Genomic DNA, 27,550 nt, shown 5'->3' on the forward strand with positions numbered 1-27,550 from the left:
CATATCTACCTTCTCATTAATCTGATGTGCTTTGAAGAAATTAAATGCACAATGTCTGCTATCTTTTACCTGAAAGACAGGTGAAGGATAGCAGACGTTCCGTTAATCGTCGTAGTGAACGGAACGTTTGGGCGCGAACCTTACGGGGGGCGGGGGGCGAGTGTTAAAATGACGAGGGGTACGTGAAGGCAGCATTAATTGCGGTAACCTGTCTCCACAGAGGCGTCTCACCTCATTCCGGAGAGACGCCGCCGCTTGGCTGGCTCGGCTGCTTCCTCTGCGTTTCCAGTGAAGAATATCGGAGTGTTTTTTTTTTTTTGTTGTTTTTTTTTTTTTTTTTGAGGCATCATTCTGAGAGAAGAGTTTCACTCCAGCTTCAGTTATTCCTCTGCTTGAAGACCTCTTAGTCTTAAAAGATGAGCAGTTTAATGGCGTGTAAGGAGCCGTTTGGTGAGTACCCTGCTTTGTTCTTGTCACCTTACGCAGTCTGTCGCTTGCGAAGAGTTTTATGTTATTTTTTGAGTAATAGTGACTCTTATCAGCACGAGACTCTCCGCACATCTATGCTGCTCATCGTTTCCATCTTCTTAAAGTTGTGTGTCAAACGATGCAGTTAAGTTCAACTTACTAGTATGTTTATACTAGTTTGCTTTGTTTTACCACAATAATAAACTGTTAATACTTATTAGTTATCATTTTTTTTCGTGAAATGTGGTCGGAAGCCAGCAGATGTGGAAGTAAATCAGCGGGCAGGGTTTGACTCACTCCAACCAAGAAAGTTTCCAGTCTGAATAAATTTCCTCCTTCAGAAAGTGGGGAAACCCACTGACCTTTGTCCAGGTATTAGTGCTATCAAATTAGACGTCTGCTGAAGCTGTTCTCTCACTGTGACCTTCTTGCATCCTGCTGAGTGGAAACAGATCTACGCAGTTCAACCACACACCAGTGATGCGGTGTCCAGCCACACAGGAGGACGAACAGACTCACGCAGAATGAGTTGTCATCCCGTAGGCGACCAGACACTATTACTTCCTGTTTTATTAGCTGATTTTATTATGCGGAAGGACTTGGGTGGTATCATCTAGTTTATATATATAAATATATATCAGTGATTCTTGAGAAGTGGGACGAAATGGGTTTAATCCCCCTCCCTCCCCCCCTCAAATTTTAATTATTCCTCAAGCTTATGTATTCATTTATGACAAATAATGGTTTGGAAATGTAAAGATGCCGAGGCGCAGACTCCCAGTTGCAACATGTTTTAGAAAATTACATTTTTAATGGACCTGACCCAGAACTCTGTCAACACCATCTGACAAAAAATAAGTATAAATTATTTTATTTTTTAATGACCCAATTAGTGATATTTTTACTCAGTTTTACAGACAAATGCTTCTCAGGAAACAAAAGAAATATTATTTAAAACCAGAAACAACATAAAGTCCATCTGACGGAGTTGACGCAGAAACGAAGGTGGTGACAAACTAGTGAGTAAAAAGAAACACTTGATACATGTGAAGTAATGTTATTTATGTGAAATACATTAAAATGAATTAACTGCACATTTAAGTGAGATTTGTCAACACTATCACTGAAAGAGTCAGACTGTCAGTTAAAAACTCTGATGGAGTTGACAAAATGCCAAACTACCTGAATTTATATGATGTTATTCTGAAGGAGGTCATATTGTGGCTCATCAGGTCCATGAAATCTTTACGGTATACTAAAATTAATCATTTATTTCACAAAATTTCATCAACGTTTTGTAAATTGTCAGTTATGGTGTTGACACATTATGGTTGTGACGAACAACGTAGGAATAAAACAGAAGAAAAACTAAAGAATAACATGAGCTAACTGGAGCTGCCTAACCCTGATAGCAAAGGAAGAGGAAGGAAGAGGTCATGGGGTCCTCAGAAGTTCTGATGCCCCCAATAATGCCTGATTTTTTTACATTCTTTTTATGTCTGACGGTGTTGACAAAAACTTGGAAGAGATATAAAAATGATTTTTAATTAAATGTATTGACACTTTTATAATTATTTATTTGAATACTTATACTTAATTGACATAATATATTATCTTAGTATTTCTTTAATTGTTTTAAACTATTATAATGTATTGAGTTCTGCTCCAGGATAAAGGATTTTAAAGACACCATCCACCTACTACAATGTTTAAAATGCAAAATATTGAGCAAACACCAGGAAAACATACATTGTTGTGCTCACATGGCCCAGGTTAGTTTAGTCAGATATTTAAAAAAATTATATTTTGTGTATATTTTATTCAAATTTTGTGCTTTATCCATAGGACCTGTTTTGTCCCTCTTCTGAAGTATCACTGATATATAAATGAATCAACTACAATTAAGAAGAGCTCTCCTTTTCTATTCTTCATTTGCATGACAAAATTTTGGTCAGCTCAGTTCAGCAGGACTTGATGCCTCTCACTTTAAGTTGTTACTAATTGAAGCGATACTGAGGTTTATTTTACATTCTGAATCAGTTTCTCTATAGAACCCTACATAAGTCCTCCTAAGGCATTTTGAAAAAAGAGAAAGCCAATTTAAGTCATTCTTGCAGACAAATTCCAAATAAAGTACATGCAATTCAAAACAATTCAGAGTTATCAAACAACGCGGTCAAGTTCAGTTTATTATTCAGATTAGTTCATAGTTTTCTGTCTTAAGACCCTGCAGATTCCAGTTAGCCATTGACTTGCATCATTCACTCCTTATGGATCAACATGTTGCAACATTTTGTCGTTGACTTTACAGCAATCCTTCTTACTGAGCATGCATGTAATGACAACAAAAGAAAAACTTTCCTTTAACATTAAGAAACCTCCAGCAGAGCCTGGCTCAGTGGGAACCAAAATTGGCCACAGCCGACTGGGGATTTATGATGACAAAGCAGGCACACCAAAAAACACAGAAGTTCTGATCCAGGAATACTTTCTATTTTGAAGAAACGTAAAAAGCTGACGGTTATTACTTCTTTAGTGGCTTCATCTACGAGAGAAACGAAGCCAAACGGAAAAGCTCTGAGCTGGTTTCCAACGTTGTAGGATCAAGGAGAGTACATACCGTTAGTCACAGTGAAACCTCCTGTCTGAGAGAGATGAGGTTAAACACTGAAAGAATGGAAAACTGAAGAAGGGAAAAGAATGTCATCGAACGTTAGGTTCTGCATCAGCTAATGTCTCGCTCTGGGAGAGTGTCACAACTAAGCAGGACACCAGACTAGGCATGAGCGGTATAGACGGTATATGATGGAAACTGTAGACATTCGGTCTACGATGGAGATCTGTAGTCTACCGGCTAACCGCAGTAATGTTTGTTGATGACGTAACCGGCTGCCATCAAAACAGAGCAAGTGGGAAGCACCATGGCTGAGAGCCTAAAGGTAAACCTCATTAAAAAGACAGGTGCAAAAGCATAAATTATCTGGACCTGGCGGTCTTAGCACGATGCACACGACGACCGCAGTAGATGTCATGGTCAGACAGCGGGAAACCAAGTGGTAAAAGCGCAGACGAAGTCAGTGCAAGCCCATTGGGACTCGCACATAGTAAAGCTCGCTGTGTCCAAAGGACCCCGTTTCTTAACCCTCCCGGTTCCCGCCGTCTTAGTGTGATGCTCAGGAGGAGCATAGAAAATGTCATGGTCGGACAACGACTAAGCGCCATAGGGTGGGGTGACAGTCTTCAGAAACCACATAGAAAAAAACCTTGGACTGGGCAGAGTAAAAAACTTGTGTGGTTTTAATGGCTCTGTATCTTAAGACCACAGGAGGGTTAAACAGTGAAACCAGGAGCAGAAAAATGTATTCTGCAATTCATGGAAGAAAGGAAATACAAGCATTATGTTTTGCCACCCTAAAACGAAGCATGTGCTATAATTCCAGCAATGCCAAACAGCACAACTATCTACAAGTTCCAGTCACAACATAGAAAAAAAAGGCAGGATTCCACGCAGACATCCATTACATTAAAGTTATTGTGTTTCTATATAGAGACACATTTTTCATGTATTTAACTTTGAACAATAAATATGTCTGCTGGGAATTATATTTGGGAATTAGTTTAGTTCATACAAACTGATTATTATTGTTGGTGGTGGTGGTTTTGGTAGGAGTAGTCGGATAGTTGTTGTAGTTGCGGATATTCCAGGATGACAATGCCAGGACTCATCAGGGCTCAAATGGAGTGGATGGTTCAGGGTTCATCAGACATCAGCTTCATCACACAGTTCAGACCTTAACCCCATTGAGAATCTTTGCGGTGTACTGTGGAAGGGTCGGAGGTCAGACTCTCCCATCATCATTACAAAAACTTTGAAAAAAACATATCCAGTAATGGAGGGAAATGAATCTTGTGACTTAGATCTTTATTCATGTCCCAATGAGTAATTAATATTACTACAAGTCTCAATAAAAACACAACAAAAACAACACACACACCATATCAATGTCTCGTGCCAAAAGAACAAAAAGAGAAAGCAAACAAATTGACGTGATTGCTGCTCACTGTGTGAGGATGCGGCTAACTCCAAGGTCAATTACTCATTCACATAATCGAACATAAGCTTTTTATAAACAATGTCATAGCGAATGTGTGCTGTAATCAAATCTGGAATAAACTTCCAGAAAACTGCAAAAGAGCTGAAACACTGTGTGCCTTTGAATCTAGACTAAAAACTCTAAACCTACCTTTAGTGTTGCTTTTGAAACATAGTCAATGAAACATTAATCAGTAATCTGACGTGTATCGATGACACTTGACAAAATGTAACGTTTCAGTTGCTGACTGTGTTCTATGACTTTGTACGTCTGTGTTTTTATGAGGTGAAACCCTTTGAAATGCTTTGTTGTTGGAAAGTGCTATACAAATAAAATTTGATTGATTGATGGATTGATCAAAGCTAAAAATGGTCCAAAAGCTAAAGATGTGTGTGACCTTCTTTCTGCTGCTGATTTTCTTTTTCTGCCCAGCTATTGTATAATGTTTATAACAGTGCTATGAATATTGATCAGTGTCACCCTTTGGCATCATCTAATTGTGAGGACGCTTTCTACTAGGGATGTGCGACATGGCATAAAATTCATATCACTACATATTGTGATGGGTGGAGGTAATGATATATATCACAATACGATTTGTATAAAACTTGCAATAGAGTTAAAACTCGTTTTACACTCAGTTTTGTGTAATGTTCTACCATTACGGACATGGGAGCAGTTCGAAATGTTTAACTGTTTTTTTTATGATAGGCAGCAGCTTAATCTCAATGATGACTCCCGGGTTAAATCAAACATACGTAAATAAATCAAATATATTTCTCTATATAGAAACACAACAACTTTACAGTAATGTGATGGATGTCTGCGTAGAATCCTGCCTTTTCTTCCCAGTGTTGTGACTGGAACTTGTAGAGAGTTACACATGCTTTGTTTCAAGGTGGTAAAACAAAGTGCTAGTATTTCTTATCTTCCACACACTTTGCAAATAATTTTTTTTTTGCTCCTGGTCTGACAGTTTAACCCTTTTTCGGTCTTAACAGACAGAGTCATTTAGACCTCGCAAGTTTTTTTACCCTGTGCGGGGTCTCACTGAGCCTACATGCGCTTTTACAACATTTTCTTTTCGTTGTTTCGGAAAGACCATCAGATCGTCACCCCGCCCGACTGTGACATTTGCCGTGCTCCTCCTGAGCATCGTGATAAGACTGATGGAGGTCCATTGGACCCAGCCTGCTTTACCCCTGCATTTTATCCCTGTTTTCCTCACTGTCTGACCGTGACATCGGCCGCGCTTCTTCTGAGCGTCGCGCTAAGACCGCGGGAGGTTAAACCTGAACCAGGTCCAGATAATTTACGTCTTGCACATGCCTTTTTAATGAGCGCTTCCTTTGCGCTTTCAGCAATGCTGCTTTCCGCTTCTTCTGTTCTGATGCATGCCGTCATCAACAAGTATTACCACAGTTACCGGATAGACTGCACCTCTCTATCATAAGCCAAATTTCTGTTGTTTCGATGGTATACTGTTTATATCTCACATTCCTACTTTTTACGTGCTTGCTTGCAAGAAACGGTACAAATGAAAACCTTTCTTTATATTGTGTATTTGTGTCAAAGCCAGGTAATTGTCTGAAAGTCACTTGTACTATTTTCAGTTGTCTGCACAAATTCTAACGAGGTTTATATTTATCAGCTGCTGTCTTCTCTTAAAAAAAAAACCCAACAATTTCCTGCCCTGTGCTCTACCAGTATACCGCAGAGGTTGATTACCTCCTGTTGGTTCAGGCATTGCCAACTTTGTTTTCCTGCCCATCGTTACCTGAGCAACTTACGGTCTTGTGTTTGAAGTTGGATGATCACCATAATCACCATGTTCTTAATCATACTTCAGGTTAGCAGGTGTTGCAGGTGCAGTCCAAAGTGATCCAAGCATGAACAGCAGCTCCTTCAACAATTACTGTCTGTATTAAATCTACAAGAGGACATGTACGTGTTTTTTTTTTTAACACTTATTTTTGCACCAAAGCTGAGTGAAACCACACCTGCACTGACATGTAAGTTAAAACTCAGTGACGCTTTCACACCTTGCAGCTCTGTCTGTGGAATCATGGAGAGAGTCAACTCACACCTCTGTAGATGATAATCTGAGCATTTTGTCAACTTTTTTTTTTTTTTTTTTGGTTTACTACACATTGACGTAACTTGTATTTCAGGGGTCATGGTAGCAAATATTTTTAGACCACCCATCTAGCATATGGTGACAAATAACGCCCACTGCAGAGAATGACTGCCTGTAATTCAACACAGAGCTTGAAAACCACCTGTAAGTGAACTTACAGGTCAGAGGGGGGTTCAAGCATCATTATTATGGCTTATTTGAACTAAACAAGCCCGACATTTTCTCTGTACTTGTAATAAAACCTCAAATTTCTTCACAAAGCCGTGCCCCAGCATTTTGGATTGGTCTATTTTGGTTCCAGTTTTTCTTTTCATCTGCTTCCATAAAAATAGATTTGATATCTTTAATTTGGAAAACACCCTTGCCACGTATGTAGAAAGTGTCTCTGGAAGTTTCTAAAGCCACAAGAGGCTTGGTGTTTCTCAGTTTTGTACGCCATTATTGGCAGCAATTGCTAGCAAACTGGTACACTGGGTCATTTGCTGGAGAAAGAACCAAAGTCATGTTTGGACCAGTATGGAGCTAGTTGGCAGTCCAATTACATTGTTGAGGACGACAACCCCAAATTGTAAAACTGTAGGCAAACATTTTCTGGAAATTGGGTTCCAACTAAGAGAACGTTTCTGTTTCAAAAAGATAGGCGTGTTTTCCCTCGTGGTTAACAGTCAGCTTTCTAAACACAAACTATCAAAGAGTTCAAAGTTTATCTTAAAATGTTCTAATCTTATGGGTTTGCTTACTATCTTAGTTTGTCCTTAATAGTTTAGTTTAAAATAAATACAAAAAGCATTCACATCTATAATATAGTAAATGATACATTTGCTCCAGATCCTTGTGTAAAGGCAGTATGTCAATTTTTTTATTTATTTTTTTTATCAAAACTTAATGTCAATTCCCATTTCTGGGAGACGTAAAACTAATTTGTAATGATATAGGATATTAAAATTGAAATGCTCAAGGATTTCTGGCACCCTAGGGTGTTTTCACACTGGGTAGTTCAGTAGATTTGGTTCATTGGGGACCAAAATTGCAACATTTGTTAAATTTTCAGCTGATATAGTTCTCTTTCACACTGCACTAAAGCCACCTGTGGAGGCGCTGCACCAAGATCCACTGCAGGAAACAACATGAAAACCTCAGAAGAAGACACTGAGCATAGCTTATTTCTTCACGAAATGTAACCGAATATGAACTGGTGTTAGATTTTAGTGGCTGTGGCTCAGGTTCAGCTATCTTTAGCTGCTCTCCTGTCTTCGAGTTCACTTAGTCCTTGGAAATGCCGCTTGTGATGCTTCTCTGCTCACTTGTTGGATTCCTCACCACGAGGTTTTCTGAGTTTTGTGACAGCCTCATCTCTCTCTGCCTGGCTGTGGTTTTCTGAGCCTGGCTCCTCATCTCAGTCCATGGTCGTTACAGCCTAGAGGTTTACCTTGAATTGACCCCTTTGTCACAGACTGACTCTAACTGAGTCATTTGCTTTGTTCACAGCCAGTTGTTACCCACTAAATGTTAAGCCCTGCTGTGATAACTTTGGAAAAAATAAAGTCACACAAAATGCAGATGTTCCTCGTTTGTGGGATAAATAAACATAAACAGGACAAAAATGACATATAAGTACAATGCACCTCTGTATTGTTTATCCTCTCTGTTTTAATTGATTATCTACAGTATGTTTACGCTATTATAAATATTGGTTTAGGTTTAACCATACATGCTACGGCGTATTCTTATGTCAGTTCAGCCTGTGCAATAGCTTTTTTTTTAACATCACTGTTGTAAGTGGCATAGAAATGATTTTGCTAGTTCAATACGGCTTTTTGTTCAACTTTTAAAACATAATTTATTTTCTTTGTTTTGTACAGTTAGATGTAAAAATTTTCATTTAGTTGAGAAAAATGACTCTGGTGTATTCCATATACATTCTGATTCTCTGTAGATTCAGTTTCACACAGCAACACACCTATGAAACAGGTTGATGTTGTGATTACTTGTTATATTTATCTGATTTCTATTATGGAGGTCTTCAGCACATTTCTTTTCTTAAGGGTCGGCGTTCAGTTCTGTGAAAAACACCAGTAATGGAAGGAGGAAGGAGGAACACAGCTTGGTTGATTTTGAGTATTTGAGGAAAAGGGAAACTAAGATACCAAGACAGGACAGAGAGCTGTGCTACCAGCAGCAGATTCAACATGACCAAAATATAAAGTATCTGACAGTTTGATATCAGAGTATCATCAGAACCTAATCTCAGAATGTATAATAAATCACTAATATAACATACCACACCCTGTTTCACTGATCTAGTTAAGTTACCCGTAATGATCATGGACATTGTCCCAAGTTCTAATAATCCACTGAAATTGAATTTTGGCTACTAATATTTATATGTGGCTTATTCAAATTAGTAAAATTAGTAATGGTGGCCAATTCCTTTTGAACCAGGGATAGATTTTGGCAGCTATTCCAAACACTTCCCATTTGATGCTGGCAAAATCACAAACCTTTCTAAAATAGTTCTGTGTTTTAAAACTTCATTAACTTTTGGGAAATTGTATAAATGGACTATAAGTGGCTTACAAATGTCATTCATGTGAATGTGTGAGATATTATTATGACACTGTTTCACTTTGAAAACTGATCAAAAACTCAACATCTCACTTTTGATCTGTGTAGTGCGAGGGCAGGTGTCCTTTACAACCAGCCAAAATGTGCTGAAACAGAGGATTTGATCACCCCACCCCGGCCTGTTGTCTTCTCATCCATTATGATTCAGACTGTAGCATATCTATCTGTGTTTCCATTGAAATGGCACAAATTGGAGTACCATCCATCCATCATGTAAACACGCTTATTCCCATATTGTTGCTTGGGGGGGGGCTGTCTACACCGGTCATCCGGGGAGGGGCAAGATACACCCTGGACAGGTCTCCAGACCTGGTATTATAAAAGTACATTTTCTTAATGGAAACACTGCAATTTAAAGAAAAGAAAAAAAACTAAAATTGTGTTTTGATAAGGTTTTTGCGCCATCATATTGTATTGAAACTGGTGTATTTCACAAAACTGCAATGGAAAGGCTTTTTTTCACATCGCATGAGTCACTCTAGTTTGTATATAGCATCAAAGCGTTTAATTCCTCGGGGAATGGGCAGCTGACTTCATCTCACAGCTTCACTCAATTCATCAGAAGTTGAGTCATTTGAAAGTGTTGAACCCACAGCTCTTCTGTAAAACCACTGACTACAGCCGGTGTCTCCTCTGTTGGCTTCTAGATGATGAGTGCTAGTGCCACGTCTGAAGTCTGAATATAATCTCATATAACGATTTACATCCATCACCTCCGTGATTATCTATGACTTATTGCATCAACAAACTTATTCACGTGGGATTTTCATTGCATTTCTTATTTAATGGAAACATTGTAATTGCAAAATTAAGTTGTTTTTTTGTTTTGTTTTTTTACATCAGCAGAACATCAACAAACTGTTGCGCACATTTATATTTTAAACACGGCTACTGTAAGAAAGCTTACATCATGCAGTTTACTTCACCAGAGTTTAGTGGAACGATTCCTTTTGAACAGGAATAAACTTCCAGCAGAACTGGGTTCAGATGAAAACATGCTGAGGATTATGCATGTGTACTGCATGCACGTATTAAAAACCTTGAAAGTGTTTAGACAGCCACCATGAAGACTGTGGAGCTCAGCCAGGGGAAACATTGACGCTCATTTTGCATAATGCTCAGGTTAATGTTGCTGTTATAACCCACTCCCCCTTTTTCCAGGAACCTGCCGCATGTTCTGAAAGCACACAGCCTACAACCAGAATGAGTCGGTGTAACACAGGAGGGCTTGCAGATGTGTTTTTATTGTGGGACCATGAAGTGAAAGGGGCTACAACCAAAGGAATCCATCTTATTCTTGGTTTCTTACACCAGATATGCAACAGGATTTGCATTTTGAATGAAATTAAACAGTTTTGAGCATTTTGGCGAAAACCTTCTGCCTCCGACCCAAAACAGTGGAGCTAAGTTTCTGATGAAACTTGTGCTGCTAAACCAAAGTGTCAGATTGGATGAATGAGTGCAGGTCTTTGATTTTCATGTCTCTGCAGGCCTCGCGCTACCACACCTTACAACCCTCACTGTGATTAAAAGCATCAAGCCACTTCAAAACACCACTTACCATTTTTAATTCCTCCTTAGGAACATATTTGACAAATTGCATGTATTTACAAGTTTCAGTTTCTTAGCTCTCGGAAAGTAAAGAATGGCTAAAGAAAGTCTTTTAAAAATGCTTTCAGGAAGTATTCATCTAAAGCCTCGGTATTACCAGCCGACCGTCTTGCAGATGCGAGAAACAAGTAGAGCTCCAGGGTGTTGACAAGTACCTTCTTGTTTTTTGCTTTGAGTATTTTTTTTTTTTTTATGTATGTGATCTATTTTGATCAGGTGACATGTGACTAAAGAGATAGTATAAACATAAACACACCAGCAAATACTCTGACTGTTAGAGACACACTGCTGACTGACTTTGTGGAAGTGGTGTGTGGGTGCGGGTGCATGTGTGTGTGTGTGTTTGTAGCTCCTTTCAGTCTAGACACTGCCGAGGTCTGGGTCAGGTATTGGCATGCCATTCACCTCCATTCATGTGTGGAAACAACCACATGTCAAGCAAGGGCCCACTTGGCTGCTCTTTCATAGCAGACTTGGGTGGTCAAAACAGTGAAAAGCTGGGTTCACCTGCACGGAATTACGGCCCTGAGCAATGAATTATGATGTGGTTTATATTTCATCTCTTGAACTGCATCCAAAGCATGCAGGTACATGCTCTCGCATTCCCAGTAAAGCTGAACAATGCTCCACTGATCTTGGCTACAACATACATTTGATAACTAGGTGCCTTAAACTAAAAGAAAATCATTGCCATGTAAGCCCGGCCTAAGTAAGTTTAATTTGAGCTATTGAATTGAAGTTTTGGGATAGATTAAGACTATCATCAGTAACTTTAACTGTGTTTTTTTTTTTCTGTTCTCTTCTGAGCTTTGAAACCTGACTCTTCAAATGTCATGCAGTTAATTTAAAAAAAAAATATTCCAAGAGTTTTATGTTGCAAGGGTCATTGAATATATTTCTGAAAATGGGTCATACATCAAGAGAAGACAACTGATTTTGAAAGTTTGTACTCAGTATATGATTTTTATGGTAGCTTCATGTGAGGTGGAATATTTTTTTAAAAATCTAGAAAATTAAATGATATTTAAATAGAAAATAATTTGCATTTTGATGAGGGAAATAAATATTTGATCTCCTAACAACCATGACTAATGTTGGCTCCCACAGACCACTGACACACCCTGATCTTAGTGATGTTGTTACCTGCATGAGAGACACCTGTCCCAAATTGTCCCCTGTATGAAAGGCCACCTGCCAACAGACTCGGTGACACTCCAACATTTCCACCAGACCAAAGATGTCTGGTGGAGACAGAAAATCTATGGAGGGAGCTAAAGCTTTGCGTTTCCAAACGAATGGCTGAACACCTTAAGGATTTGGAGATGACCTGCACAGAAGAGTGGGCCAAAGTTACTCCTGAAGGGTGTGCACACTTTATTTAAAAAAACTACAGGAAACGTCTGACTGCTGTGCTTGAAAATAAGGGTTTTGCCACCAAGTACTAAATGATTCAGTGTTACTAGAGGGCCAAATATTTATTTCCTTCAGTGGAATTCAAATTCATTTTAATTTCCCATGTGATGTCATTTTCTCAGTTCTTCTTTTGATATTATATGTCTCTTGACATTCTTCTTTTTTTATTTCAAAAAAAGAAGAACATCATAATTTTATGATACTTTTAAAGCTAGTGGGGCATCAAATACTTGTTTTCTTCACGGTACATAATGAAACAAGTTGATCAAAGAGAGACTTTATTTATATAGATAGGCTGGCCAAACCTAAATGTGCCATATACAAGGTTTTACATGGTGGTTATGGTGATACAAAGTCTTTGTTTGTGGCTCTCTGAAGATGTATAGTTGTACTATACATACGTATGCCTGTCAAGTCGCCCGTTTTGGCCGGGAAAGTACCATACTTTACTCCTCTGTCTTGGCGTGCTCCCATATTAGTATTTTCCTGTAAATTTTCTGTATTACAGTAATTATGCCGCTCTGTCAGTAGTCACCTCTCACTCATTCAGCAGTAGTCGGTAGTCTTACGGTTGTTTCCCATATTTGCCAAAACCCTCTACTCTCCCCGCTCCGACAGCAGTGTACTCAAGTCCAAAACTTGACAGGTGTGTAACATACAATGACCAAACAAAGCCATAGAGAAAACATGTTACTAATGGAAAGATCAATATTCATAAAGATTGTGTAGAGGTGTGAGGCAGGTAGAAAGTCCTACTGTTGGAGCAACAGAGAAATTCTCGAAAACAGAAACACAAATCTTTTTACTGATCAGAATGAAATAAGTCATGAATTGTCTGATCTATACATGGTGCAGATTTCTAATCCTGGTTAGACTTGAAATCAGCCGTCAAATGTCATTCTCTGCTAAATCTGCTACAACGTGAAAAAAGCAGCTTTTTCTATTCAGCAGCTTGACGTGAACTACAACTTAGTTTCTCTTTTTTGTCTTCAACCAACCAGCGTCTTCTTTGGTGGAACCCGTTTATTTTCAAGCTGCTAAACTTCGATTCAAATTCAATTTGAAAATACTTAACTCCAAGAGAAATTAAATCACTGAGGACGTTGTCGGTAGTGTGGATGGTTGTTGTGGATAGTGATGCTGTGAACAGGATGGATTTTCTGTAGCAATTAGTTTTGCAACAAATCTGAATAGTAAAAAATCTAAGCTGTTGCTGTGTGACATGGTAACAGCTTCATATCTGAGCAGCGGAGATGATATTTCACCGGTCCCAAATGACGGCTTCCAACTGCATTCTCATCTGCCCTGACCTCATTTTGCTCATGGATTTTTGTGCATATCTCTTGATTTCAGACACAGAACGAAATACAACTGCCGCGAGCTCCGCCTAAACACAGCTGAAAAAGAAACGTTAAAATTATGTCTTTACACAAGTATTTTATGAGCAAGTGTAGCTGATTTGATAGATCTTAATTATACAACATATAACATCTGAAACCTATGACCTTCTCTTAGCAGATTAGGACTTGTGGTATGGTGTTCCACCTAATCAAACTTCTTCACATGGTGTGGGGGAGGATGAATTTCATTTAATTAGCTTCCATTTGCCGTAAGGCTACTCTTTCTTCTTGATACACAGGTGTGGATCCTAAAGGGAGGGCTAAGCAAAGATCAGAAAATGCTTCCAAATTCATTCATTTTCTCCTCACAAAGTCAATAGTATTGAGTATATGTTTTAGATTTTTATATTGCGACATGTATTCCAATCAATCAATCAAGTTTATTTATAAAACACCCAGCAGTTCAAAGCGCATTACAGGATAATGAAGAATTGACCCACAAGATAAAACCAAACAGTATCTTCCCCACTCCAATGTGGAAAAACACAATTGTGTGGAAAGTCCACAGAATGTATTCCACAGTATCATAAGATAATAAAGCGATTATGCTATGATGACTGGATTGGAAAGTAAGACTTTTGTGGCCTGCAGCAATGACTTAAGTGTGAACTAGTTGATCGATGTTCTGATTTACAGGCATCCCTGCTTTCACAGCATCTCGCCGTAGTTTGTCAAAGACGGCCTTTATTAGTGGGGATGTGCATCATTTGAATATTTTTAACAAAGTGTATCAAAATTCATGTATGTGATTGTTTGAAATGCCTCGTAAGCGCCTGTTGCGAGCATGAAGGTGTTTTTTATGAGTTTATCCTAACAGTCTGGATACATCGTCTGCTTTGTCACAGAGAGCCCACACTGCCCGATGTTGTTCACGGAGCTGCTTGGCAAATCCAGCTGAACATGGACAAGTGACAAATTTTAATGTCATGCAAATCTTGCTTTGGACCAAGTGATTCTAATTTAGCTGAAGGGATTTCCTCTCTCCATCAAAGATCACTTAAGCAAAACTAGCTCATGATACAGAGAAAAATATACTCAGATTTTTCACTTCGTGCTTGCACGCTACATTTTCCTGTAACATACTGTATTTACGTACCAGTAAAATGCACACAGCCTTGTTGAATTATTTTTAAACAAGTTAAAACAAGTAAGCACATGGCTAATTTGAGCAATCTTTGAATTAGGCACAGGCCAAGAAGTGCAATTAAAAACAATGTGTGCTGTTAAAACAAGCCATAAAAACATTTAAACAGTTGTGTGCAGGGTTGCTTTTTCAGTTGCACATTTCAAGACGCAGTTGGTTTGTTTCTTTCTGAAGATGACAATAGTGAAAGTCGTGTGGAAGCAAACTGCATCACTGTCAACATTTCCTACTAGTGTGGGTTTGCCTAAAGAGGATGTGACAGTGGGGATTTACCTTTCTTTTTCTGTGTTGATGTACTCTGGCAGTCACTTCCTGACATCTTTCCCATTAACAAATGTTACCAAATTTAGAAATCAACTGCAAGTGTGATTAATACATATTTTAGTCTGATTACCAGTAGATGGCAAAGGCATGTTTTTGCGTACAAGGAGGTTGAACGGGTGATGCAACATGACTCCATATATGAATCAGATTATTTAGATGCAAACATTTTTTGAACATTCTGAGAGCAGTTCTTATCGACTGAATCATTAAATCCACATACAATTTTTATTATTACAATGTACAACAGTTTCTACCTTTACTTAAAGAAACCTGGAATATAAAGGAGTTTAAGAAATTCAGCCACTAGAATTCAAGTGCGTTTTTAAAATGCAGTTCAGATGGCACATTGGAAAGAGGAAAAAGTATCTTAAATTTAGGAAGAATATCTTGGTGTGTCTTAAGCTTGATTATAGAGCCCAAATGACCGAATAGTTAACGGCGCACATGCAGATACCTGGTGGGCGAATCTGATCTGCCAATCAGGGAAATTGACTGATTATCAGACCTTTGCTAAGGCAGATAAGAGCAGTGAATACGATTAGTTTTTAATGTAAGTATTGACCGATCGTCAATCTCTAAAAATTAAGGAAATCTGGAGCTGATTTATTGACTAGTTTATGTTTGATAAGTAAATATTCCTCTTATGGCGATTGAAGCTAAATGCAAAATTGATTTCTTAAGCAAAAAAAAGGCATCTGATGAGCAAATAACTTTGGATGGAATCAATTACTGGTTGTAATGGTTTTCAAGACAATTTTCCAAGAACTTCTAATACAAACATAATTCAGTTACCACTCTGAGCACTGGGTGTATTTTCTTGTTCAACAGACAAAGCACCCCTGATCCAACAGAAGGCAAACGGAGCACAGCAGGGATGTGTTTTAGTCTCTAAAGAGCATCAGTGTGGGCTTATCTTGGACTTTAAATCTCCACAAGCAGACCTGATTTTCGATTTGCTGAACAGGCTGAAAGAACGTTCAGCGAACGAGTTCACTGCTCTGCAATCAACCACTTGATGACTCATTTAAAATGATTGATGCATCTTGTTAATCTTTCCATAAGGACTTGTGTATTTCTTAGTTTTTGGGAAAAAAAATCAGTAATCATTCCAGCATTCAAAACAGGAAGTCAGGACTCAGTGGAACTATCGCCCTCTATCAATTTCATCAGGCTTATCTCAAGGATGTGAAAATGTAGTAGCACAACTGATAGCGTTTGGGACCCAGACAGCTCCTCCACCTGCAGCAGTTTTGGTTCGGACTGGGTTGTTTTACTGAAAAACTGCTCCCTGGATCAGCATCTGATGGGTTCTGGATTCATCGGCCTTCAGAAGGCATTTGAATTGGTTACCTATAGCTTGCTTTTATCTAAAATCTGATTTTTATCTTTTCAACTGAGACAATAAGCTGGTTTACATCTTGTATGTTAGTTAGAGGCCTAGTGCCCTAAAATAAACCAAGTCATATCTGCAGTTTCGAAGATATAAAAGGGCAACTCGCAAGCCTCTAACCTTGGCCGGTTGCTGTTAAGTCTCTTCATAAATAACATACCTTTGCATTGTTAGGTGCCAGCTGTCAACTGTATGCAGATGATGCATTTTTTTTTACGCACCTGATGAGTCTCCGGACAAAGCAACAGAGGTATTACTATCCAACTGTACGTCTGACGTCCATCGACTCATCCAAAATCAGATGGTTCAAAAGCAGATCTTCCACTTAAATTTGATCAACATATGAAGACAATCTCCCACACACACAAAAATAAAACCAGTCATATTATTTGTTTCAAACTAATCAGAAACTACATTAGGCAGCAGTGCAATGCATGCGTTCTTTGAATTTTCCTCAAATCACGTTGCATCACAGCACAGACAAGGCCTCTCCTACTGTTACCAAACGCATAAATGCATCTGATTTTACTACCATCTGATTTTAAGACCAAAACTGACATGAAGATATTTATTTTCAGGCTTAGGAGTTGGCTAAAGACGAACCAGAACTGTACTCATTTATTGTAGTTGTTACGAGCAAGTAGTCTGAAGACATCGTTTAATATCTCTTTAAATGAAAAGTTAAGATTAGCAGTAAAAAAAAATAATACTAATAATAAACTGATCGGTATTTTATTGTTTTTACCATTAATCTTCACTTTTCAGTTAAATGAACTGTTTAAGGGCTGTCTAGGAGCAGCTGTTGTGAATTAGCCATGGCTGTAAACACTGTGACGGAGGTATTAAGATTGTTTTGATCTGCTTATTGTATCTGCCCTGTGAAATAAACGATGAAATAAAAATAAATTGTGTAATTTTGCTTCAGACTGTCCTAACAGATATGTTCATGTCATGAAACCTCGTAGTCAAAACAGATACTGGAATTGCGTGGATATGTAGCAGTCTATATTCTATCACTTTAGCTGATCTGACTGGTGTTCAGCTTGTTGGTTTTTTTTTCCTCTGTCTGTAGCTGGACAGCTGAAGGTAGGAAACATTTGATAACTTAATCCTAATTGAAGGTTTCTGTTCAAATGAGCCTTTTCTTGCTCAGTGAGTGTAACTCAAGAAAGGCCAAGGCTGGTCTTTATTTTGGAGCTCTTTGGATACAATGACTTACAGTGACGTGGAGTGATGAAGGCCCACATTGCCCCTTCCAGGTATTTTCTGTTGATGAAAAGGTTCCTTTGTACTTCTCTCCCAATACCTGCCCAAATGTCGCTGGTAAAATTCCTCTTAAGGACCAAGGTTATCTGATTTTTTTTTTTAAATTATTATTATTTTCGTCGTAATTTTCGTGCTGAAGAGTATTTTTCTTTTTTTTTTTTAATCCAGGGAATTTGTATATTCGCCTTTTAGATTAAATCCACCCTCACGGGTTGTGCGCATGTACAATGTCAGTGTTTTTGCAACATAACAAAGCAACATGGAACAGAACGGTATGTCATTCAAATCGGTGCTTTTCGATCATCTGGAATGGAAACGAGACACCTCTGGGTTTTTGAAAATTCCCCAGGGTTTTTTTGGGTTTTTTTGTTTTTTTTTGCTTTGGATCTCTTACATTTCTGCTGAAGTCCAAGGCACTTGGTGGATTAAGCAAATGAGGTCTGCTGACGTGTGCACAGTAACTCCCACTGTTCATCTTACCAATAATTGTTGTTTAGTTCGGCTGCCTTCTGAACTACATTAAGCACACATCATGTATGGTCCTCCACTGCAGGAAGTGGTTTTCCTGTGTTTCGAACAAGTGATGCTTTGACATTTTGTAGAAAGTTATTGAAATGACTAGAGATTAAATGAACATGCTTATTTTCTTTTTCTCTGTTGTTCCAGACAGAGCCATTTCCGAGCCTGTTGAGGACACGGACACCACCAGCTTCGTGGCAGAGTTTGTAAGGAGTATTTCAGATTTTCTTCTTTCCCCTCATCTTCTTCCTGCCATCAGTAAACCATACCACTGTTGCAACTTGCTCCCTGTCCAGTCTGTTTTGTGATGATTATGTATTGTTCTCGATTAGAAAGCTTTGCAAAGTCTTGCAGTAATCTGCTAAGAAATGTACCAGAACTGAACACACTGTGCTGCCAGAGGGCTCATCGCAGAGCAAGTTACGGCAGGCTGCTCTACGTCTCTGCGTACACGAGAGTCGAGGCAGAGCTTCTCTTCCTTAATTAGCCTCAGCTTTGTTCACATGTAATGTGGTCGTGTTTGTCCTTGTCTCTCCTGCAGTCCTTGGAGGCCAATTATCCTGTCCAAGTCACAGATCCTCACGGTAATAAATGCTCTTACAAATTTGGAGTGTTATGCTAAGCATGTGTGGACAGTTTTAGTCGGGAATATAATGTGCTGCACCGAAAGCCCTAAAGAGTCATTCAGTAAATTAAAAATATTACTGTCAATTCGCTTATCTCAAGAACTTTATCACCAAGTGAAACACTTCAAGTGGATTAATTACACTTGGATGGAAATGTGAAAGCCTTTATTTTTGTTAAGCATGGTGATTTTCCACTCACAGGTAATGAAGACGTCACATTTAAAACTGGGATATTACATCAGATCAATAAAAAACAAAGGATACATTTTTAAAAACAGACGTGTGGAATTAAGGAAGCATATGTTTAATACCTGCTTAAAAGTTATTTTCAAATGGTCCTTTTAATCCGACAAAAGAGCCTCGAATGAATACATATTCTAATTTATTGAATATGACTGTAAGGAGTTACAAAGCAAAAACAAAAAAAATGTGTTTAGGAAATGAGTAGTTGGAAGTAAAATTAGTTGCATCAAGACAGACTACTTTGTAAATTCACTTCCAGATGAGAGCTGTCTAATTCTGTCAGCTAAATGCTTTTTCCCCCACATCATTAAAAATAAAACAGACATATTTATTTGTTTATTAATCATTTATTTGTCTTTCTACATATTTGAGAAGTGACTATGAAGCAGATTCTGTGCTTTCAATCAACATGGCAGAATGTAAAAACAAAAAAAAAGTAATATGTGTTCATGCGTGTAAATGAAAATGTATCTTTTGCAAAAACGTATTAGCCCATTCCCCCCACCGGACCCATAGCCTCAAACGTGTCAGACATAACAACAACAACTATAACGGCTGATCACATGTCACATGGTGATGCTGCAGCTCCTACAGAACCACATTAAGGATTCTCAAAACATTTCTGAAAACGTTGCATGTGGACACGAGTGTTTCTGAATACGACAACCCATCTTTAAAAAAAAATGAAAATCATTCCCAGGTGGGCGGAGCCTCAATGCAGACAAGATTTGCAAGAAATGACCTTTTTTTGACCTTGAAACTCTTATTGCAAAGTCAAAAACCAACAGTGATACCCACAGAAGCTCTTTAGTAAGATACTGACTGTTCTTGAGGAGCTCACAGAACCCCACTTGAGCTAAAGCTTATGTGCTGGATCTATTAGGGTAAGTAAAGCTCAGACATTAGAAGAATGAGCTTTGACATTTAATGCTAGATGGTTTGATATTCGTGGTAAAAAAAATTTTTTTAAATCTCTACCAAAAAGGTTCCAGTTCTCTTAAGCCTAAATTTTTGTCTCCCAATCAGTCAATCAAAACATGTATGTGAGACGCTATTTAAGACCCACAATCTGCTGGAACAGAAATTACAAACTGAAAAAGAGATTCTGAATAGAGCCTTGAAGTAAGAACATTCTCTGTTGTTAGACAGTTTTAGAAATGACCACTGTTTACATGTCTCTCTGCCAATACAAGGAAAACATCTAATCCTGTGTGATCTGTAATATTTGCCTGGCAGATGCTGTGACACTACATCTTAGCTCCATGGCCTCTGGGTACCTGCACCCCTCCTCTCAAGACAAGATCAGACAGGTCAGTTGGACCATGGCGTTCTTTTTCTAAGCTGTGTTTGCCTTAATTTGCTAGGACAGCATCATGTTACCATTTGAAATATTATCTTTGGGTTACAGTCAATCGCACCGGGGTTTAGCACACAAAAAGAGCACATTGTAAAAACCTCAATTATTCAAAAGGCGTAAGGACAGATACAGGAAAAAAATAACTAACCGACTGTCCTAAGGGGAAAAAAAGCATGCAAAACTGCCGTTGTACTAGAAAGGAGGTTGTCATGAAAGGAATTTCAGTCATTATATAAACAGCCAGTTGAGTGCGGTTTTAAGTTCTAACTTTGAGTGGGCGTAAGAAAAAAACTTTTGCTTTTGGCCGTGAGATTAAAAAGTGCAGCGGTGTCTTGTTCATGTTGAGAGTTCTCAATGCTACTCGGCTAGCTGGCTTAGCAAAAATAAAAACCTATATAAAGCACCATGCAGTGTCAATATGATCACCTAACCACAACGAAACACAATCAACCAGCCTGTCAAATGCTTGGAGATCTTAGTCTGAACACTTTGGATGCTTAACCCATGTTCAGAGGTCAGAAGGTCATTCTTATGCCAAAATCACTAACAGTGAAGATGAAGGTGTGAAAATCATGGTGCTGGGATTTATATACATGTATATATATAGTTTGGGTTTTTTTGTTTGTTTTTTTTTTTCAGCTAAAATAATGGAATATTGTGAAAAAGATTACTTTTTTTGTCACTCATTTCGGAAAAATTTAATTCGTATATTATATAAACTCATTACACATGGAGTTAAAATATTTTTGTAACGTTGAGTGTAATGGCTTATGCATAACGAAAACCCAAATTACACAGTCTCGGAGATTTTGAATATTACATAAGATCAACTTAAAATATATATATTTCAAAAAGAAATGTCAGCCTTCTGAAAAGTAGGTTTAGTTCAATACTTTGAGGTTAAAGGTCGGGGGAGCTTGCTTTGCCAATCAAGCTCCGTACCACCAAGGTCACTGCAGCAGCTGCTGGTACTATTCGGAGTTTGGGTCGGAACCAAGTCCTGCTGGAAAATAAAGTCTGTCTGCAGAGGGAAGCATGGAGTTCTCTAAAATGTGCTGGACACCCTGCTGAGTCGACTAGACTTCATAAAAGTGGACCAGAACCAGGAGATGACATGGCACCTCAAACTGTCACTGAGTGTAGAATCGTCACTCTGGACTTTTGCATAGAATCCACCTTACTGTTCTCTGCTGGACAACACACAGGACGGATGAGAAGAACAGAACCATCATCATCTTCAGAAGAATTGTAATGACAATGTTAAGGCTGGATATGTTACTAAGAGCCAGTAGTTAATGCTGCTTGAACTGAACCATTTTTAGCATCACAAACTAACATGCTTCATTCAAACTCGGATGATTTAATCAACCAAATTATTTGATGCGTTATTGTTTGTAGTGTATGTTTGAAGACAAAACAACAGCTCACAACCTCTACCACAGTACCAAAACACAGATAGCACTACCCGCACTACACAATGTGGCAGTAAAAAGATAAAAACTGCATTGATTTGATTGATTAAAATAATATTTCAGCACACTTAGTGTTTAGTCTAGAATCTAGAGGGCCACATCAAAAGCTACGGAGGGCCGGATTTGGCCCACGAGCCTTGAGTTTGACACACGTGGCTTAAATGAAAACTGTTCAATCGTTCTCATTTATATCCAATGAGTGTATCCTGCTGTTGTTGTGATATTCTTATTTTCTTCATGATGAGAACATCTGACTGTGGCTCCCAGATGTTTTTGAACTAAGGAATCTACAAGCGTGACAGTCTTTTTTTCTTTTTTTTTTTATCACGTTGAACCGTCAATATTTAGACAAATTAGGATTGTTGGTGGAAAGTTTTTCCTCCCCCCACCCTAAAAGAACGCACCTACCACACCTTCCTCTTTAGGTCTGAGAACGATGCGCAGCGTTTAATTCCTCTTTAATCTGTGCTGTGAGCAAACAGGTTGTGGTTTTGGTTTGCTGCGCAGCTGCAAGCTCCTCTAATAACAGAGCAGCCGCTCTGAGGATAGAAAGACAGCTTCCATCAGCCTATGGTATGCAACTTTCTCAAAGGGAGCTTTGATGGTAAGACGCTTTTAGAAGAAGAAGAAGTCATCAGCTGAAAGTGGGGAAGAAAATCTGACCATTCACAAATGTGTATTGATGAAATATTGTCCCCCGGGGGACATGGAAGCAGAGCCTTGATGTACTAAAAATGCACCGCTGGGTTCCTGTTTTAACACGTTTCACTGCAGGAGCATCCAGGTAGCGTCTGATCCAAAGCACAGCAACATGAAATATAATAGATTTACAGCTCCGAATATTGTCACTTAGACGTAACCGCACTTAATTTGTCTTAAGACTGGGCATTTCTGATTCCTGATTTTTCAATATGAGGGATTATTAATAACACTTTTAAGTAACTATGTTCATGTGCGCCTAAATAATGCCAAAGGCTTTCCGCTGTTAGTCCTCCTGTCAGGTGGCACGATCAAAAAAGATCAGTGTCGAGGTGCAGAGGAAGAAACGTCGTTCAGGCAACTTTCAAGGTGGAGGAGGCGTTGTGGCGTCGCACATCATCTACGTCAGATCAAATCTTGTCAGCACTGTTTCACACAAATCATGTGTTACATTAAGATGCATCATATGTACAGTTCCTATTAAATGTGTACAGTCCCTTGGAGTTTGTATTATTTTTGTTGCTTTTTCAAATCATTCGTCAACAAAATGTGTCTTTTTTTTTTTTAAATACAAAACTAACTGATTTCTGTAAAATGACAGAAAAATACAAATATTTGACAAAAATAAATGATATATATATATGTATATATATATATATTACATTAGTTGAAATGGGTTAATGGGTTAAACGGTTGGTAATATCTGTTGCACACTAGTACAGGATTTCTCTTTATGGATTCAAAGAGATAATTATCACCCTGTAATTATCTTGTATGAATTATGTTATTAACCAAAATGATAACCACCTCTTTTTCAGGGAGGAGTGCATTCAGTTTTTTTTTTATATATATATATATAATTATTTTAGCCTTTGTTCTTGCCAAGTGTGTAAGATCCCTGCACAGGTAGAAATGACTGTATGAATAAATGTAACCTGTATGTTCTGTGCTTGTAGCCAGTTGAAGATATGGAGGACTGCACTTGCCCAACATCTACTTCACCAGGTACAGTTTTTTTTCTTTTTAACTAAATTCAGTTCAGTTTATTTTTTTCGCACTAATTCACAACATGTCTTCTTAAGCCAATTTACAACAAATGTCAATTCAAATCAGTCATACAGCCCTTAATATTAACCCCTAGTTATTACACCGTACAGTCAAGTTTGGTTTAGTATCCATACTGAATAAAAAGGTTATCGACAATTTTTAGGGTTGGAAAAGTAAAGTGAAGTAAAAAGTTAACGACGACAGTAGCTCCGTTAGAGGATTCATGTAGAAGAGAAGTGCAGATAAACTGTGTGGGTTTTGAAGTGAAGATGGAGGAAGAAAGAGAGCACGGGAAGTTAGTAAGACCTCAACAAGTGACTGTATAAGACAGGGACGAGATTACACACTGAAAGAAAGGATCAACCGATTCATCTGTAGCAGGAGAGAGTTAAGCTGGAGCCTAATAACTAAAGGATCTGCTTTCCATTCTACTTTTAGAGCCTCTTGGAATCACCAGTGAACCTGCAGTCTGAAAGCAAAGTGCTCTGTTTGACACACATAGAACAATATGTGCCACATGTAATTATTGCAGAACCATTTAAGCATTAAAACTGCAATTTTTGTCTGAAGTGTTTATTTCAAAATGCTACATGGAATGCCAGCTTCCATAATCTGGATGGTAATCTCCTGCATATGTTGTCGGCTTATTCTAAAATCTCTTCAACGAGCACACAGGAAAACTAATGGAAACCCTCCATTATCAGCTAATATTAATTTGTATTTTGTATGATTTAATGACATATTTAATCAATTAGCCAGAATAAATAAATTATGTCATCTATTAAACCAGTAGGTAATTTTCTTAAAAGAAAGAAAACTGTCTTTTACATGTTTATTAAAACTCTCACTGTCTCTTCAAAGTGGAACATGATACAGATAATCTGAGGGGGAGAAATCAAGGTCCTCTTTTCCCCAACTTCACTCCTTTGTCAGAAACAACCAATCAGAGCCAGGAGGAGGGTCTTAGTGGTGTCAATCATGCTCATGTACACACTGCTCACAGCCTCCTTCACCACACCAGAGCCTGCTGTGAAAGCTCAGGCTAGTTAGCACGGCCACCGATGACGGTGGATACAGTTTTCCTTTAACAAGAAGTTGCTGCTCTGCTATTAGAGTCGCAGCAGCTGCAGCAAACTGGCAGTGTTGAGCGGTGCGTACACTTTCTGAAATGTTACATTATTTTAACGCAATTAAGAGAAAAACACATGAAACTTAAGATCAACATCTGCTTTTGTGGAGGTATCCCCATAATTTGTAATCATTTATTGGCAGCTGCTGCTCCTTACAGTAATTCCTACAGAAACTGGCTGGTTGAATGAATTTAAAACTACAGTTTTCTGAAGTTGTACTTACATGATCCAAAGATCTGAGGACCACAGGATTTTTTTTCTCTTATGACTCTTATGGCAGTGATGATGAATGAAATGATTACTATATTAGTTAGCATGATGTTAGAGACAGGCTGGGTTCCACACAGTCTCTGAACTGAGCTCCTCTTTTTGTCCCTTTTGTGCTCAGACTGTCCCAAACAACTGCAGATTCTCGCCAGCCCTTGTGAAAAATGCTGCTGCCCGGCGCCCCCGCCCAAGATCAGCGACCTCATGAACGACAAAGACCTGCTGGACTCGCTGCGGCTGAAGCTGGACCCAAACCACTGCACCATCAAAAACTGGAAGAACTTTGCGAGCCGCTGGGGAATGAGCTATGACGAACTCACCCTGCTGGAGCATCGGACCCAGGGCTCCCTGTCTCACAGCCCCACCCAGGAGTTCCTGCTGCGCTACAACCAGAAGACGGTCACCGAGCTCACCGAACTGTGCCGCATCTATCAGCGCATTGACGTGCTGCGGCTGCTGCAAAGCTGGATAGAAAAGGACTGGCCGTCACGTTGGCAGCAGACTCACTAATAAGTTGAAGAATGTATATTTATCTGTTTGTTTCTTCTCCCAGGGTGTACATGTTTTGGATCTCTTTTATATTTTTTGTCATCCAAGCTACAAGTGTTTTTATTTTTTAGGCAAATTCTTAGAAAATGAACCTTTGAAAAGAAAACAGATAATGAACAGAAAAAGGAAAATGAGTGTCAGTCTTCTGGTCAGTAACACTGAATATAGTAAATACGTGATTCTGAAACGTCGATGTGTAGGTAACAGAGTGATTCATATCCTTCAGCGATGCTTTTGGAGAGCTGTCTGACGGTTCACACCTCTTCCAGTGTAAAGTCAGAACAAACACACGATGCAGCTCATCAAAAGTGTTGCTGGGTAGCTGAGGAGAAGTGAAGACGACAATAAATGAGATTCGTATCACAACACTTGCTTCGACCATAACGCGGCCAATTCAATGAAATTCAGAAGTACTGTTTCGTGTCCCAAAGGGAAACTAAATGTTGCCGTAACTTGTATCATCCAAGTATCTTCAAAGAGCTGCAGCGGGTGGTGATGCTGTGGGCAGGAAGGACTGCTGCTAGCCATCAGTGAAACAAGGGCTGGAGAAGTACCAAACAGTCCCATTCACAGATTTAACACCGGTGTTTGGTTGTTGTAGCGGTTCGCATTGTCACCTCACAGCAGCATATTCTATAATAAAAACCTCAGCTGTGCAGCCCATTCTCTCTGCAGGCATTGTGAATGCATGGATTTTCTCCAGGCTTCCAGCCTTCCTCTCAGACCTATGAAATAATACTTTTTACATGAATGGTTAGGACTGAGTGTAAGCGGCCGGCTGTTTGACATACTGGTTCCCAGACCAGGAAATACCTGATACTTTCCCGTTGCTTGCTTTGATTAAAAACCTCTCCTCCTCCTCGTGTTGTAAAACTACATTTAATAGGGAGTAACTGCACAAAAATCACAGTTCCATACTTATTCGAATTTTAAAATCACAGCTCAGTACTTTTAAGTAGCTTAACATTAAAAAAGTGAAAAGTTAAAGCACTGACTGGAGATTTGGTTGGATTTTTTTCAGTGAATGAAGTACACGCAGGCATAGCCAATGCTATATTGTTGTATATTCTGTGTGTAAACACAGAATATACAACAATATAGTCACTTGAAAATGGTCAGTGTTCATGTTTAATATGTTTTAAATGACATTGTGCCCATATTTGAGAATAAAACATGTTTAAATCCCTTTGGAGTCGTTTCGCTATTTCAACAACCTAATGTCCAAGCTGTACTTGAATGCAGCGTGCTGTTGGGGAAAATCCCCTTTCATCAACTGACTTGCATTTTATCTAATGTATGGCGTTTGGTCTGGCTGGATGCTGCAGGTAGCCATTTGGGCGTCAGGAGCCTCATGTTTAAACGTTTCATAAGCAATGTTTCATGCACAAGTTGCATAAAAATTAACGTTGCATGAATACACTTCATGTAAATAAACTTTTGCCCTGCTGGACAAATGTGCGACAGCTACTCGAACCTTTTCTTTGGACAAAAACAATATCTGACTCCATTGTTTTTTACTTCAAGTAGCATTGAACCCAATGCTTTTCATGATTTTAATCTTTTATTGTTTAAACCTAATTGATTAACTGAACCACATTTAGCCTAAAACAATAACTTAACACCTAAAAAAAGATGTGAAAGCAGCAAATTTCCTCAATTTTTGTCACATGTAGACCTAAATACATCTACATGTAAATACGACGTATTTACAAATGTAAAATGTAAATGTGCACCGATGTACATGAAATGCAAATGATCTCACTAAAAAA

The 27,550-nt window shown here is 38.6% G+C and overlaps 1 protein-coding gene across 1 annotated transcript; it reads left to right on the plus strand.

The window, feature by feature from the left end:
• The first annotated feature begins 219 nt into the window (after positions 1–219).
• Positions 220–26,967, plus strand: edaradd (EDAR-associated death domain). The gene is made up of 6 exons (XM_032553846.1): positions 220–450; positions 18,539–18,597; positions 18,933–18,975; positions 20,497–20,570; positions 23,745–23,793; positions 25,354–26,967. Exons 1-6 carry the CDS (start codon positions 417–419, stop codon positions 25,740–25,742), a joined length of 648 nt encoding a protein of 215 aa, XP_032409737.1. The 5' UTR covers positions 220–416; the 3' UTR covers positions 25,743–26,967.
• The last annotated feature ends 583 nt before the right edge of the window (positions 26,968–27,550 follow it).

This window comes from Xiphophorus hellerii, chromosome 22, assembly GCF_003331165.1.
Source record: "Xiphophorus hellerii strain 12219 chromosome 22, Xiphophorus_hellerii-4.1, whole genome shotgun sequence".
NCBI lineage: Eukaryota > Metazoa > Chordata > Actinopteri > Cyprinodontiformes > Poeciliidae > Xiphophorus > Xiphophorus hellerii.